The sequence below is a fragment of the Meleagris gallopavo genome, chromosome 11 (genome assembly GCF_000146605.3).
Source record: "Meleagris gallopavo isolate NT-WF06-2002-E0010 breed Aviagen turkey brand Nicholas breeding stock chromosome 11, Turkey_5.1, whole genome shotgun sequence".
Classification (NCBI taxonomy): Eukaryota; Metazoa; Chordata; class Aves; order Galliformes; family Phasianidae; genus Meleagris; species Meleagris gallopavo.
In genome coordinates, this window is record NC_015021.2 from 22729189 (window position 1) to 22745509 (window position 16321).

The 16321-nt window shown below is 42.0% G+C and overlaps 1 protein-coding gene across 7 annotated transcripts in view; it reads left to right on the top strand.

Annotated features, from left to right (window-relative positions):
• Nucleotides 1–15048, top strand: part of PLCH1 (phospholipase C eta 1) — a 57307-nt gene extending 42259 nt beyond the window's left edge. For 4 of the 7 annotated variants that reach the window (XM_010717027.2, XM_010717028.2, XM_019619226.2 and 1 more), the window contains 12 exons: nucleotides 113–184; nucleotides 2246–2337; nucleotides 3017–3117; nucleotides 3445–3624; nucleotides 3721–3828; nucleotides 4284–4408; nucleotides 4812–4896; nucleotides 5637–5783; nucleotides 6153–6232; nucleotides 7739–7798; nucleotides 8275–8635; nucleotides 11572–15048. In XM_010717027.2, the coding sequence (XP_010715329.1) occupies nucleotides 113–184; nucleotides 2246–2337; nucleotides 3017–3117; nucleotides 3445–3624; nucleotides 3721–3828; nucleotides 4284–4408; nucleotides 4812–4896; nucleotides 5637–5783; nucleotides 6153–6232; nucleotides 7739–7798; nucleotides 8275–8635; nucleotides 11572–13652 (3492 nt within the window). In that variant the 3' untranslated portion in view covers nucleotides 13653–15048. The remainder of the gene's footprint in view (nucleotides 1–112; nucleotides 185–2245; nucleotides 2338–3016; nucleotides 3118–3444; nucleotides 3625–3720; nucleotides 3829–4283; nucleotides 4409–4811; nucleotides 4897–5636; nucleotides 5784–6152; nucleotides 6233–7738; nucleotides 7799–8274; nucleotides 8636–11571) is intronic. The other 3 variants (XM_010717029.2, XM_010717030.2, XM_010717031.2) reach the window with 3 other exon arrangements.
• Nucleotides 15049–16321: the final 1273 nt, after the last annotated feature.

The following is a 16321-nucleotide window of genomic DNA, read 5'->3' on the forward strand; positions in this document are numbered from 1 at the left end:
ACATGCCAAAACTTTCATTGGGTTAAAGCCCAATGTCTTTTAGAGACTGTAGTGGACTTTAAAAGTCTGAAGGTATCCACTTAAACTCATTTTTCCAACTTTCCTTGTGCAGAACCTGGACACGAAAGAAAGTGGGAAAAAGTCTCACAGTCGATCGTTAATGGGCAACTTTGGTAAACACAAAGTAAGTAAAACCAGAGTGATTTTGCTGGTCTGTCTGACTGTTCTGATGGCACAGGGTATGGTTCATTGCATGAGGCAGGCATGGTGTGCAGTGAGGAAGGACTGCTTGGTACAGTGGTGTAATTATTGCTGTTTAGAAGAGTGTAGCTGGCAAGAGCATGGAGAATCATTCAGAGACAATCTCTGTACCTCAGAATAATCTTGCTTGGCCATAAAGATAATCTGAATTAGTGAAGGATAATTGCTGATTTTTCTAATCAAACTTACAGCAGCAGCAGAGCAGTCTAGACAAATGCCTCGGTATGTTTTTGTTTTCCAGACTTCTGTCCATAAAGCTGATGGTGTTTTTATTTGGGGTCTGGTTTTACCTTGTTCCACGCTCTGAGCAGGGCTGTGCAGAGCCCTCCTGCCTGGCTTCTCACACAGGGGCTGCTGTGACTGAGCAGTGGCTCTGGTCCCACCACACCTGCTTTGTAAAAGCATATTTTCATCTGATCTTTTCATGGTTTGGCATGCACTATTTATATATCTGTAGCTGCTGGGTCAAATTGTTTGCTTCTCTGGATCTTCACTGCAGCAACTGCACCAAACCAAGCAAGAGCTAATGTAATCAAAATGAGTGTGAGGTTTGCTGTTCCAGCTGTGTGTGCTGCCTGAGCAGACAGCAGCCATCAGGAGGGACGATGTGCCTGTGTTTCCTCTTGTTCTGTTGGTGGGAAAACAAATGCTGTGGGGTGAGGTGTCACATACACAAGTCAGCTACTAAAAACAGATGCTTATAGTGAGAGCTGGAAAGCATATCAATAATTTTAATTGCTTCCACTAGCTATTCTAATAGATATAGCAGGTGGGAGAGACTGTCCATTTAATTTCTGCTGGGGAAAAAAAAAAAAAAAGGTCTGTGTGTGTGTATTTTTTTTATATATAATGATCTTATTGTAGGTCAAGTCAGGAGGAACTTCAAGTAGTTTTTTTCCTCACGCCTTTCCAGCTAAAGGGGATGCCTGGCAAAGATGGTTACTGTTGATGTTTTTGCAGACACAGAATTATCCAACCAGGAATATCGACTTGTCATGTTTTCGGCTCTTGTTCCAGCTGTCTGTGTGTGTAAACTCTTCAAAACCTCCAGTGGAGGAGAGAATGCCAAGGCTGGCAACTCCTGCAAGTTAATTGCAGGGATCATCAGTCCAGACCTTTGAACCACTCAGATGGTCTCCAATATGATCAACTTTATTTCAGTGCTGAGCAGAGCAAACTTAAAATATAAACCAAGTTATGTGCAGTATTGATTTATCATAGCAGGAGAAATGAATTTTGTGCTCAATTATCATCTAACTATATGAGCAGAAGGATGCAGAGCTTTCAGTTATATTGCTGATTATCTCATGATGAGAAGGGAATTAAAGAAACTCTCATTTGACCTCATTTGAACAGTGAGTGTTACAAAACATGTAATGTTGCTGAAATTGGACACTGTGAGAGCATAGGCACTTATGCAAAAAGATGCTGTTGTTTAATCTTTTTATCATAGCTAGATGCCTTAATGTACATTGCAATAAATTAGACTGATTTGAATGTTTATTTGCATGGCTCAAAAGACAGCAGAAAAAAAGATGCGTGAGAATTTTGCCCAGAGGTTGGTTGTGTTCTCAGCTTTATGAGTCCACTTGTTAAATTCTCTAAATTATGAAGGGAGAGAGGGAGAAGCATAGGCGAGTGCAGTACGCTATACGTGTATATTACGTGTTGCAGTTTGTTAAATATGGCACTGGCCTTTGGAAATCCAGCAGGAGCAGCAGAGTGGCGCAGAGCTGAGAGCTGTCCTCTCTGTTCCTCCCCCCAACTTATCCCCATCCACAGCCTGTTCGTGGCAGGAGGGAAGCTGCAGAGTGTGCGTGGTGTGCTGCAGTGGGTGCCTGGTTTGCAGAAATGTTTCTCTTGCAGCTTGGCCCTAGCTGCTGGTCAGCAGGTAGACCTGCTCTCTGGGTTTGTGGATAAGTGATGTGTCCTTGCAGAAATATCCCATATGTTGACGTAGTTGTGCTTGATTCTTTCCCATCAGAAAACAGGGAAGGCAACATCCAAATGTAGCACATCAGATGATGATGAAAATCAGCAAAACTCTTCAGGAAAGGAAGCAGGGCAGCTGCACAGGTGAGCTAAGCATCAACGCAGTTTTTCAGCTCAGTTGGATTAATATCACGTTGTTGTTATTAATACGTGTATGTCAGAGCCTAAGTCAGCTTTTACAAGGCAAGGCATTTATGACAGCTCTGTTGGGATATGTTTTGCTATGACTGCTTTAGCCTGATAGTTTGAATATGTAGGCTTTGATAGGTTGCAAATAGCAATTGCCCTTAAACTGAAAGGAAATGCGATAGTAATACTTTCCTAATGGAAAAATGCCAATCTACATTTTGCATGCTGTAAATAGTGCTCAAAGAAAACTGCTTAGCCTAAGTAGGGATACATCACAGCCCTGTCAGCTTTATTACATCTGAGGATGTAAAGAAAAAGCAATCAAAAAAGCGCCATTGAGAATGCATTTGCTGTCATTGAAAAGCTCCTTTTACAGAGGCAACTCAAAGCTGTCTGCCTTTGCTTTGTCTGGAGAAGCCATTGTTTGGCTATTTCATTATGGTGTAAATAAAAAATGTTTGTGCATCGTGACTGAAGGTACAGGGGGAACAGTCTTCCCTGCTTACTGCACCTTTCTTTGCAGCTTGAGTTGTACAGCTGTTTGTTTCCTTACTGATGAAAAATAAAGGGAATTCATATATGCTTTAAATATTGAAAAACTCCTGCTTTGTTTTATGTATTAAATATAAATCAGTAGACTGACTCGACGAAGGAAAACTGTGAAGCTGTGCCGAGCTCTGTCTGACCTCGTGGTGTACACGAACTCCGTGGCAGCCCAGGATATAGTAGATGATGGTGAGTAGATGTCTGGGGTTTGTTCGAAGCACTCGCATCTAGGATTTTGAGCAGAAAAGACCCTGGCAATTAGTATGAACTCTTGCTTGGCTTTCCTTGCAGTTCTTGAAACTTGAGAGTAGAACAGAAGGCACTCCTGAAAGAGGAAACTGGTGCCCTTCAGTTAAACTATCTATGGGTTGAGTATGACGAGACAATCTTTCAGCATAAGTTTGGACTGACTCTGATCTTCCCCTTGATTAACACCAGTATAGCTGAGGGCTGAGTTCAGGCCCCCATGCCCTGGAATTGCTTTGTAACTTGTTTGTTGGTTAACAATGCATTCAGGATCAACAGGGAATGTGCTGTCATTCAGTGAAACGAGAGCCCACCAAGCAGTGCAGCAAAAGGCTGAACAGTTCATGCTTTACAACCAGAAACAGCTTACAAGGATCTATCCATCGGCGTATCGGATTGACTCCAGCAATTTCAATCCTTTACCTTACTGGAATGTTGGTTGCCAGTTAGGTGGGTGTTGCATGAGAATCTTATTTCTCACTTCTTGGCTTTGTGCTAAGTAAATATGATCTTTATCAGTGACACTCAAGTCTTCTCATTTAACAGTGGCACTAAACTACCAGTCTGAGGGACGTATGATGCAGTTAAATGAAGCGAAGTTTAGGGTCAATGGCAACTGTGGTTATGTCCTCAAACCTCAGCAGATGTGCAAAGGTAATGTCCCACGGTATATTTATTACTAAATAATAAATATAAAGGTAACAAAGAAATGTCAGAGGCAGTCTGGGTGTTTGAAGCTAGCTAAAGAACTCAACCCCAGCTACTTGTTAATGTCTGTGCAGATGTGCAAGAAATGTGAAGACTGCTGATCTGAGTTGTAACTATGGAACATTTGTAAGGTTGCTGTGTTGTAGAAGAATTTTTTTTAGGGCAGGACTTAGTCTGAAACCCTCCTTATTATCAGAGATGGTATTTGTCTTCTAATAATGCGAGGGTTTTTTTGTTTGTTTTTAAAAATGGAATGAGTTTCAAAATTCTTTAACAGCTGTTTTGTGCTCTCAAGTTAGTAGCTAGCGTGTGTATACATATTGCTTGTGGGAGTGAGGGGGAGTATCTTTTATTTACTGTATCTATCCTTACACTTGCTTTCATTGCTTGCCAACTTTCAGGCTCGTTCAACCCCTATTCTTCAGATCCACTTCCTGCCAGTCCTAAGAAGCAGCTCATCCTGAAAATCATCAGTGGACAGCAGCTGCCTAAGCCTCCTGACTCAATGCTAGGAGACAGAGGAGAGGTAAAGCACTCTGTTACCAACCAATGCTCTTATGGCAGATCCTAGAATGACCCGGCAGCCTTTGACTCAAAGAATTTTTCTCCTTATTTAAATCAACCAATAACTGTCAGGTATTGTCAAGCTTTCAGTCATCAATACTGGCATTTTCCACAGAATCTGCATCCTACATGTGATCTTTAAGAAGTAATTTGGTTTGTATTTTGAAAATGACTCATATCTGGCCATGGTTTTTGAGACTATAAACCACACACCAGTGCAGTTTGTGAAGCCATGTTGCATGAGTGTGCTGCTTGGAACAGTTCATGAATAGGAATTTAAATTAATTCTTTGTGTGAGTTTCCTTAGAATTGACCTTCACTTATATCATTGGCTTGTTTTTAAAGTATTGTTGTTTCTAAAATAGATAATAGATCCCTTTGTCGAGGTGGAAATTATTGGGTTACCCGTTGACTGCTGTAAAGATCAGACCAGGGTGGTTGATGACAATGGTAAGATGATCAACTGATTTCCTTTTCTTGAGTAAAATATGAAGTAATTACAAATGATTCAGTATCTGTTATTACTTTGTAAATTGCAGAGCCTCTTACTTTATGAAATCAAATTATTTTCTTCTAAATTAATTCTGCAGATTCTCTGCAGAATTTCTGGTGCAGGAGACATGAGCGAGAACTACTTTACCACAATATCCATCTCCTGGATTGTTTTTAAATCTTATTTGGGCAGAAATTCCAAATATTTTGATGTGTAAAATAATGTATAATATCAAATGAAATGAAAACAAATCATGACCCAAGCAATTTTATGGCCACCTCCCCCGTTATGGGAAGGAGGTGAAGAACAGAGTGGGATAGCTTGCTGCAGTAGAGGGGCTGTTAGTTTTTGTGAGCAGTTGCAGTACTGTGGGGGGGTGGAAGAGAGGAGTTCCTTTTTTGTTTGTCTTTCACCTACCACGGTTCTGTAAAACAGCAGCCTGCCTCGCTGTCCCTGCCACCTACACAGCTAGACCATTTTTTGGTTAAAAACTGCCTAGGAGATGGATTTCTCACTCTCAATTATTTCTGTAATGGAGATTGAGAGATCATAGACGTAGATGAGCAATGTGTATGTGAGTGTTCATTGCATATTTGGTCTGTTTGTTTCTCCTGCCTCTTGCTGTGGTTCATGAAAATTGAGACCAGTGCTTGCTCTGACTGTGTTTCTGAAACTTTTTGCTCCATTTGTATTATAGGGTTTAATCCTGTTTGGGAGGAAACGCTCACCTTTACCATCCACATGCCTGAAATAGCTTTGGTTCGATTTCTTGTTTGGGATCATGACCCTATTGGGCGAGACTTCGTTGGACAAAGAACGCTGGCCTTTAGCAGTCTTGTACCTGGTTAGTCCCATGTGGTTTTTCTTGAATTAGACGTTTAAACAAAGATCAAATGGCTTTGAATTGCAAGTTTAAAACTAGGTGTCAACATAGTACGTATGCCTAAATCTCTAAGATTTCATGTATGAACTTGGACAGTTTGGGATGTTAGGGTTGTGCATTCACTGTTGAGTTTGGGTGGCTGTGATTGTGGAAATTCCTGCTGTCTTTAACTTGGGAGAAATTGTACTGTGAGACTTGGAAAACTCATAAGGACGTAGTAGGTTTTATTTAAGACAGCAGGTATGTATGTTCCACTTTTACAGACCCTCATTGCCAGTTGTCCATAAAGTACACACAGCTGACTGGGATGCGATATTTTAATTTTACTAGGTTATCGACATGTGTATTTGGAAGGACTGACAGAAGCCTCCATATTTGTTCACATAACCATTAATGAAATCTATGGGAAGGTAGGTAAATTTGCAAACGTATGTATTTTATGACTTTTTGTTTTAATTCTTCTGATAGAAGTGAATTTCAGTGCATTTAAAATGCTTCATAGAATTTACAGTGTGTTTTGTATGTAGTGCCTAGCTTACTCTGCAACTGATCAGTAGTGAGGTTTAAAGAAATTATTCAGTTCATACAGGGATGGAATGAGCTGAGGACTGTAACTGCACCAGGACTTGGTATTTGAAAAGCACAGGAGCCAGTTTGTCATAAATCTCATAGGTTTCAGTGCATACCTCTTGTTGCTTTTCTGAAAGATTACTTATTTTAAAGCTTGCTTTTAAAATGAAAGCAAAAGCACAGTGCTCTTTCTCTGCTTTAACTGCCTTCATGAACAGCTTTCTGGAGGTCAGTGGAGATCAACAACATACAGAAGTTGGGGCCACGCTCAAGAGGCTACTGAAATAAAATGGACCTTTGTAGTGATTGAAAAATAATAATAATCAGTTAAGGATATCGATGAAAAGAATGCTAGCTTTCAGTCTTTCTCCCTCTTTGGAGCAGATGCAGAGGATATTATGTCAAAGCTATTTCTGACAAGCAGCTTTTTGTCTGTTCTGGAGCACTGTAGTTATCTCTCTGTGTAAGATCACAGCTCTGCAAGCACCCAAGGAAATCTCAGTTGGACACAGAGAGGAGATAACACAGTCAAGGCCCAGGGGCTGAGATTTGCTGCAATCCAGATCCTCACTTCATTCCATTACCTTTATCCACACTGATCCTATTAGATGGCTGAATGATGTAGTGATGGCCCTTCAAACCACTTAGATGTGTGCTTGCTCTTGGCATCCTTGCCTCAGCACAGAGGTCAGTGTTTCACTGCACTCTCTGCTCTTGCCCCTGGAAGTGTTCCTACTGCCAGGGAGATGTTGGAGAGAATGGCACTGACTGTGCCTGACCCATATGTCTTCTGTGCACAGAGAGGAGCTTTTGGTGTTCCAGGTAGTCTTCATCACTACTGAATCTGTTAAAAGAGTTGTAGCACTAAAGAGCTTGGGTTACATCTGCAGCATATTGTGTAGATATGTACACATCTGTACCATGTAGAGTTTTGGTTTTTGTCTGGAGGGGAGCCTGTTTGACTGCTGCTCTTGGCTCATGTGCTCTTCAAAACAAAATAGCAAAGATGAGCTTTGTAGTGAAGACAGATGTTACTAACAGAAGATGGAAAAAATTCTGAGTGAGATTTGCTATCTTGTATAACTTAATCTATCATCTAATGCATGCCTTAATGATGGATTACATTATTGTTTCTAAGGTATAAATGGGCTGAATCTACACTGCCATCCTTGTAAATAAGGATGTCTGGTCAAATTTCTGTGTGAGACTGACATTACACTAATAAATAGTTTTAAATAATTTGCTGTAGAGAGATATATTTACAGTTGATGTATTATCTACCTTAATTGCTTGTATTGTGGTCTTGAAAATATTAGCCAAATATGTTTGCATTTTTTGCCTTTCAGTGGAGCCCCTTAATCCTCAATCCCAGTTACACAATATTGCACTTTCTAGGAGCCACAAAGGTAGACTTCATTAGCATGCACTTTAACTTGCTGGGCACAGACTTTCGAATGGTTCCTAATCGCATGATCTGTAACTACCAAGCTACATCATTCTTCATTCAAACTCTGAAACATTTGAGTATTGCTTTGATGATGCCCATGCATAAAACTTCAAATTAATGTCTAGCCTGTCACTGCTGCGCATTTCTTACAGTGTTGTCATCTCTGATTAGGAGACTTCGAGCAAACCTCTCTTGTAATTGTGGCAGGCTGCCATCCTAATGAGGAGAAACACAGACATGCATGAATTCATGGAGACCTATGCTGATAGTTCCTTGGTCAGAGTAGATGTGAATTGCTTGGTGTGAATTTTTGCTTTGCTGCGTTTTAACTTTGTATTCATCATTCATAAATGCTCGGAAAGCAGCCTTTTCCACTGCACCCTTCTATAGTAGCCTGAACTCGCTTGAAACCCCTGGTTACTCTTGTCCTTTCAGAATAAGCAACTGATCGGACTCCGAGGGCTGTTCAACAAGAACCCAAAGCACAGTTCTGCTGAGAGCAGCACTCACTACGTACGGAAGCGCTCTATTGGTGACCGAATTCTCCGGCGCACGGCCAGTGCACCAGCCAAAGGTAGAAAGAAAAGTAAAATGGGTTTTCTGGAAGCTTCTGAAATTAAAGACAGTGCATCTGAACCAGCAGACCTGAAGGACAAAGAAGGAGTTGTAAGGCGTACAAGCCGGAGTTTGCAAGCACGTCCTGCTTCTATGCCAGTGGACAAATTCCTTCTTGTAGGACTGCCGTGCACAGAAGATGAAACTACTCAAGATGCCAAAAGAAAAGAAAATGCAACTGGTAAGAGATTTCCAGAATTAATTGTGGTGTAATAAAGTTGAAATTGTCTATTAAGAGGGTTGATTATGCAGTTTATATACAAGTAGTTTTATTCAACTTTTTTAAGAGTTACTGGACCAAATGATATGTGCTTGAGATTCTAGCATTTTTAATCTCCTCAAAGTCTCTGACAAGTGGAATGCTCTCAGTTGGGGTGACAGTGGAAAGCCTTCTCCGAACCAGGCAAATGAATTACAATAATTTCTAGAAGTGATCTTAAAAGGACACTTTCCAAATTCTGTTGTGAGAAAGAAAAATTGGTTCTTCCTTTAAGAACCCACATTCAATTAGTCTTCACTAATTTCTGGTTTGTTTTTGTTAGTGTGCTTATGAAAAGTTGCTGGCGTGGTGTTTTTTCTTCCCATTTTTAAGGAGGAAGAATATCATGCAGCGAGTGGTTTTGGTTACAAAATATGTAGAGACCAATGGAGACTTTCAAAACTCACTAAAAACAGGGACAGTAGGTCAGACTTGTACTTAAAGTAACCAAAGTGCGCAACTGAGTTTAAATGGAAGGCACTAAGATAAAATCTCAGTCTTGATACACAAGTCAGTTCTTAAAATAGTTTTTTTCCCAGGTCTTTTCAGCATCGCTTTGGGTTTTGAAAGCCATTCCCCTGCCAACAGCAAATTTGGTGTGTTCAATGACATGCGTAATATTTGATTTACAGGAATATTTAGATACGTCTAGAGAGCATTAAATACCATGGCTGTAGTCTGTTAGGCCTGCTGCCTCCGCCTTGAGCTTGTACCTAATCTAAGCCACCTGCACTGCTGTTTGGGATTGGTTTTTGTTTGAGAGGGGTGTGTGCTCTCATACAGGCTGGCTGGGTGCCCAGCTCTGGTCAGTAGTGGCAGCTCCGCTTTTTCAGAGTTGGTCCCCACAGGGCATTTCCTCCACAAGCACAGGGCAGCCAGAAACACTGTCTGTTCTACTTGGTAGGAGGAGAGCACAGTGAGAACCTGGCGTGGACGGCGGCTGACAGAAGTGCTGCGCTGCTCTGAGTTTTCTCAGCTGCACATCAGCAGCTTCTGCCAATGCCAGGAGCCACGTGTAGCTGGACAGGTGGGAACGCGTTGTTAAGACGTGTTGGTTCTACCTGCCTTTGTCAGTGGCTTTGAAAGAACTTACAATGTGGACATCACTGCAAGAGAAAGCATTAAAGAGAAACTGAAAGGAAAATTAAACTGTTTTTTTTTTTTCCTGCCAACCTGAGATGAGACTAGACAGGAAAAAGGATGTTCCTGATAAAGGAATTTAACTCTGAAAATGCTGCATTTGAAATAGAAAGATTTTCTCTGGATAAGCATGTGAAGCTGTTACAGCTCAGTCATTCCTATCAATGGTTGTAAGCATTTATATTTACAAATTTCTTCCTGCAGATGCTTTAGGTAAGGACAGAAAATTAATTTAAAAGAAACTTTCACGTTTTTTTGGAAGCTGTGGGTATTCTCTTACAGGAAAATAACACAAGCTCTGAAATGACCTAAAATTCTGCTTCAGGAAGTAAATTCTGTCCACTGGAGTGTCTGTATGGCTTGTTCCATGACCCCCATAGAGGAGGACTGACCTCCATAGACATAAAGAAGTGAGTCAGAAAGATAAAATGCTAGATGGAGGCCTCTGCTGTAGCTGCAGGACCTTCTCTTCTCTGTGCCAAAGGGCCACAGCCCCTTTTTGGAAGAACTTACTTTCAACCTTGATAAGCAGAGGTGTGATAGAGCTTCACACACGTGCAGAACGAGGCTTGTGTGTTCTCCTGAAGTAACTTCAGTGCAAGGAGTTCAGACTGGGAGGCAGCTTCACCTTCATGGAGGTTGTCAGTCTGATGGAGTGCTCATTATTTCAGGATGCAGTGAAGAATGGAGAGGGCTGGCTGTCCAGCACAGACCTTTCTTGCAAAAATGCTATGGCTAAACATATCTCTACTGACTTAGTTGGATTTCTGCAAAGTGAACAGTGTGCTGCCCACTTTTTCCCTTGCTCTTTTATAGGGGAAAAAAAAAAGTACAAATGAAAAAACTGTACATATCTTCCATCCTTATGTAGGCGCATTGATAGGCTGGAGCAGCTTTTCAAATTTTGGAGATCAGCCCTTTGTACCAGGCTTATTAAAATTGTCTCTAATGGGGGCTTTCAGACTGTTATAGAATGATCAGGGCTTCTCTTGTTTCTTCCTAGGGTGTCTGGTTTCTAGTGAATGTAAAAAAAAAAGTATATACTATACCAGATTTATTGCTTAATTAAAAGCTTCAAAGCTAGGAGTGAGTCACGGAGCTGGGATTTGGCAAATAAAGACAAATAAGAAGATTTGGTGGAGAAAATCTTACGTATTTCCACAGAATTCAAAATCTTGCTCTCTTATGAATGCAGTATGCTAATAGAGGATCAGAAATTTAGTCCTTAAATTTTAATCTCTTACAATAACTATATGTAAAGAACACTGCCTGGAGTCCAGCTACTTGATGCGTTATACTCAGAGCTCTTTTAAGCATGCATCTTGTTTCAAAGTATTGTTTTTTTAACAGAGCTGTTTTGTTCTGTCTTTATTGCCATGCTTCTTTATAGTACAAATCTGAATAGGAACACAGCTGAAGGTAATGCCACGTGCGAACGATGATATGGTACCTCATTAACATTATTTGCAACAAATATTACATCACGTGCTTGATGTAATAGACATCCAAAGGAAGCTTCAGTGAAGTGCCTGCAGTCGTATTTTTCCATTTATTCATATCACAGATAATTTGGGCTAAGCCTGCACAACACCATAACAGTTCTGTCACAACTGTGCCTAATTTTACGTTCTCCATTTGTCTGTCTAAGGACAAAATAGTTGTTAATAAACAAAGCACAAAATGCTATATGCAACTAACGTGTTTCTTGTTTAATTCAGCCAACAGTGATGGTGATAAAAATGAGAAGGAAACAAACTTGAAAGAATCTGTTTTCACGTGTTCTGAGAAAACTGCAGATATTTCAAATTTGGCATCTCCCTTGAAAAAGGAGAGTGCCCTGAAGGAAACGACAGCTGATTTTTCACTTCTACCACCTCCCCAGGAACAACCTGAACGTTTAGTTGCTGTAAGTGGGGTAACCGAAACAAATCACCTCAACCTTCCTGTTGATACTGTGCCTCTAATTCAGAGCTCTGGCTTTGAGCGCGACACAGAAAAAATACAGGGCAAGAACTGTGCAGGCACTAAAAGGGAAGGTGACACAAACAGGTGTAAGGAGGAGAAAATAACTCCTGTCAGGACTTGCCTTCCTGAAAAGGTAGAGGAGGTTGAAAATCTCAAATACGGCATCATCCAGAAAAGTACTGTGGCATGCCTTTCTCTGACTGATATTTCTTCTGCCGTCTGCTCTGATGCTCCCGATTTACGTTCCTCTTTAACCGTGCAAGACAGCGACATCTCCCGCCTTATAGATGAAGTTTCTTTGGTGACTGAGAGCGAGTTGGACAGTGCTGTCTCAGCTCTGATCGGCCAGCTGGATGTCACCGATGACCAAACCAGCCCCACCACACCGATGCTCCCCGGCGCTGGCAGCCAGACCCTCGGTGCTGTGGCCACGCGCGCACTTACTGCAGAGCTCAGCACTCCCTGTAAGAACGACTTCATTACCACAAAATCCGGCAAGTCCCCGTTATTTTCAACTCCAGACAGTGCTGTGTTCTCCAGCCCTGAAACTGCGGAGTATTCTGTGTACACAATTATCCACGAGGCCACTCTTACCCCAGGTTCTGAATTTAAGACCCGCGGTGGGTTAGTTTGCAAGAAGAAGTCAAAGAGCGTAGAAAATAACTTGCCTAGCTCTTTTTGTTCTTCACCTTTCTCTTTGCTGAATGCAAATCCCCAAAGAAAATGTGAAGCAAGCTGGGGAGCCCCCAGGTCTGTGGGTTCTTTTGCTTCCAGCAGCCTCATCTTTGAGGAGATGCTTGTGGACCCTCCCATGGGTGAGAATTCGGAAAGCAGCAGTCTAGTAGAGTTAGGTGGGGATTCTCAAGATCTCTTGGTAACTGCGTGCGCGTACAAAAGGGAAGATGTGAGCCAGTTGGCTTCCCCTTTGAAACTGAGGCAGCAGCAGGACGGCAGGTGCTGTGGTGAGAGGACCTTTGGGAACTGTGCAAGCGTTGGGCTCTGTGCTGCTGCTCTGGACTGCTCGGATAACTTTAGGACTGCGGGAAGCAAGCTCCCTTTTCCAGCCTGTGAAAATGTTGGTTTTCTACATCATCATCATGCAGATAAGCAGAAAGATGTGATGTGTACCTCCAGGAGGTCCCAACTCGATGTACACTCACCAGTGCTCAGAAGCACATTGGCTTTCCCACCCTCCCCAGCCATCAAACAGACCAGCCCTTGCAAATCCAAGAGTCTTGGTGACTTGACATCGGAAGATATTTCCTGCAACTTTGAAAGTAAGTATCAGTACATAAGTAGGAGCTTTATCACATCTGGCATGAGAGACAAGAAGCTCGCTGCAATGAAGACGATGAGACCGCACTCTACAGACGCTTTGACGGAGCAGCTGAGAAAGCTGCTGTCCCTGGACCAGGACGATAGCCACCAGGTGCTGTATTCCAGGCAGCTCGATGAGGACTGCCCAAAGGCGCTGGTCAGAAAGCTGTCGTCCAGGAGCCAGAGCAGAGTGCGGAACATCGCCAGTCGTGCCAAGGAGAGGCAGGAGGCCAGCAAGCAAAAATCTTCCAACGCAGGCAGCATAGCGGGGGTCGTCCTTCGGAACAAGCCTTCGGGGTCCCCTCACGTCGTCAACAGGCACTCGACAGGCTCCTACATAGCCAGGTACCTGGGCAGCTTCCCTGAGGAGGCGGCGGAGGGCCGGGGCCGACCCGAGGGCACGTGCGCTGCCTGGCACCACGGCTGTGCTGAGCCGCTGTGTGCGCACAGCCCCCTGCTGCAGCTGGAGCCCGACGGCGACGAGAAGCCTGAGATCTATTTCCTGCTCAGGCTGTAGGTTGGATAAATGTAAGTCTTCGACGTTTACAAACCGTTTCATCGAAATGAAGGATTTTTAGGAAGAAACGCTGTTTTGAGGCTTTAAATTATTTAGAAATGCAATTTTGTGCTGGTGGTCCAGTCACAATTTAACGTTCCTTTTCCTGTTGAAACTTACATAAATAAAACCATACTCCGTCCTTATGTATTTATGCATTACTTTAATTTAGCCATTACTGAGGGAGTAGGCTGGGGGCTAGCTGCACGCAATAAGCATTTGTAGCATTTTGTATTCGTAGTGCACGGCTCGAGGGCATGGCATTGCAATGAATGCAAGAGTATTTTTCTGTTTTCCTGAAGTCTGCTCTTTGAGAAAATAGTTCCAGTGATTGCTTTTGGCCTTTCATGCGAATACTGCACGGAGTGCTTTCTGTCCCTGGTGACTGCTCTGGGCTCTGACTGCTGAGCCAGGCCCTCCCCCAGCAGCAGACCCTGAGCATCGCCTTCACTCAACTCTGTACCCAAATGCTAATAGCAGTTTTACACGTTTCCTTGTTTGGACTGTGATTCTGCAACAAACAATGAGTACGATTAGGGTTAGTCCACATTTGTGAGGAGTGCATAGATTTGTCTTCTTCCCACTCTGTGAAGTATAACAACCGTTGTGTTCTGTCTTTGTCAGTGTGTGGAATGCTCGCTTCAGGACTGAGTGGAACGTGGGGGTAAATCTGGATTTATGAATAGAAAACATGATTTCTGCATATTTTCTGTATTTTTGCTATCGGTTGTGTTTGTAGCAGATTCGTTTTCTGTATATTTGTAATTTTATTGCTGAAGTGTTGATAGTCGTCGATATTTAAAGCTGATATAGTAGAATAACTATTTTGACTGTCCTTCATCCTTTTCTATGAATGTTGGAAGTGAATCGATGAGTAATCTCAAACACTTGGAGCTTCCCTGTAGGGAACAACATAGCTTTATTTTGGTTTAAAGATATTCTTTGCCTTTGCTGTAAGTTTTTTCTTATATGTAAAAGATGTACCTTATACCTCTTTCTTTTGTAATGCAGAGTATTGTTGTTCTTGAGAACACCATTAAAATAGATTTTTAAGCACCTGGATACATGTTTACTGAAAATACAGTGAATGCAATTATGGTTAAACTGACAGCAGTTGGTGATTGCAGACACCTGTCTTCTCGTGAGCAGTGAACTTTCAGAAAGGGAAAAAATTCTGTAATTTTGCAAAAGTTTTCAATCTCAGAACTTTAGTTCTGATAAAAGGTTGTATTCAGAAGTGGGCTGGTCCTTAAACTTGTGTCTTCGATGTATGCAAAATGCCTGACCTCACGGGAGAGTCCTCTTTAAAATGTTTCAAGACCAAATTAAGCCGCTGTCAGAGGTGTCGTATGTTGCTTTTCTTTTTTTTTTTTTTTTTTACAATTATATGTAACAAAAATAAAGTACCAAAAAGGCACTACTACTTCTTTGAGCACACACACAGTACATTTGGATTAAACTTAGTATTTTGCATTAAAACAAGTGTGCCAGGCATATTTACAGAACAGCCATTTGACTCTCTCTCTCTTAATTTGCTAGAAACGGAGAGGATTCAGACTCTGGAAGGAAGAGCTTGAGGTGCAGAGGAGCTGAGTCTGTTCCCTTGCAGGAACAGGGCAGGTGAAGATCGTTCCCCAGGACTGCTGTGCCTCCTGTTTTCCTGCCAGGTGGTGTAGGGACCAGAGCAGTGCTGTTTCTCTCTAAAAATCAGGTCAGAAAGTGTGCCTAATCCCAGGGCACTGGGCTGTTGCTGTGCTTACTGTTTGGTATTTGGTTACAGACTTCACAGAGTAGGAACCGTTCTATAAGCAGATATCAAAGATACTTGAAGTTAAATTTCTTTCATTTTCAGATAAATCAGTATAAACAACTTGTCCATTACTTAAAACTACCCATATTGCTTCTGAATCTTGAACTAAGTATTACGTATATTCAAGATTACATTCAAGTGCAGAGTGTATTCATGAATTGCTCTTATACCCTCTGCTTTTAGTAGAACTTAATGAGCTTCATCTTCCAGAGAAAGGAAGACAAACTGTGTTTTAAAGGGCATTTCTTTAATGCTGTAGGGAAAAGGTAGGTAATAACAACACCTTGAGAATGCCTGTCCCACTGCAGCAATCTGCATCCATGGCTTCATCCATGGTGCATCCCTGCACGTCAGTAGGAATCAATGCTACTGCTGTGTGCACTGGATGGCAGCTGAGAGAGTGGTGTAGAAAGCAGTATTGAGACATAAGCCAGTAACGTACACTTCGTACATTCATAAAGCCGTTCGTCTGTTAATTCAAAATTAGTTAACTGTGAATGAGCAAGGCTGCATCTTTTTAAAATTCACTGTGAATGCTTTTTTGAAGAATGTGCTGCAGACATCAACTTGTTCCAGTGCTGATTATCCCCAGTGCTTAAAAATATATACATACTTTTGGTCTCTGTTTGTCTGGCTTCACCTCCCAGTGCAGCACTGTTTTATCTGTCTGTTAAAAGGCCTCCTGCCAAATTTCTTTCCGATAAGCATGAAGCTGCAGTCTTCTCTGTGACATCCCACATGGAGCAAACCTTTGGAGACTTTCCCTTCTTAGAATCTTTTATTCATTCCCGGAGGTCTCCTGTGAGGTCTATCAAGCTCT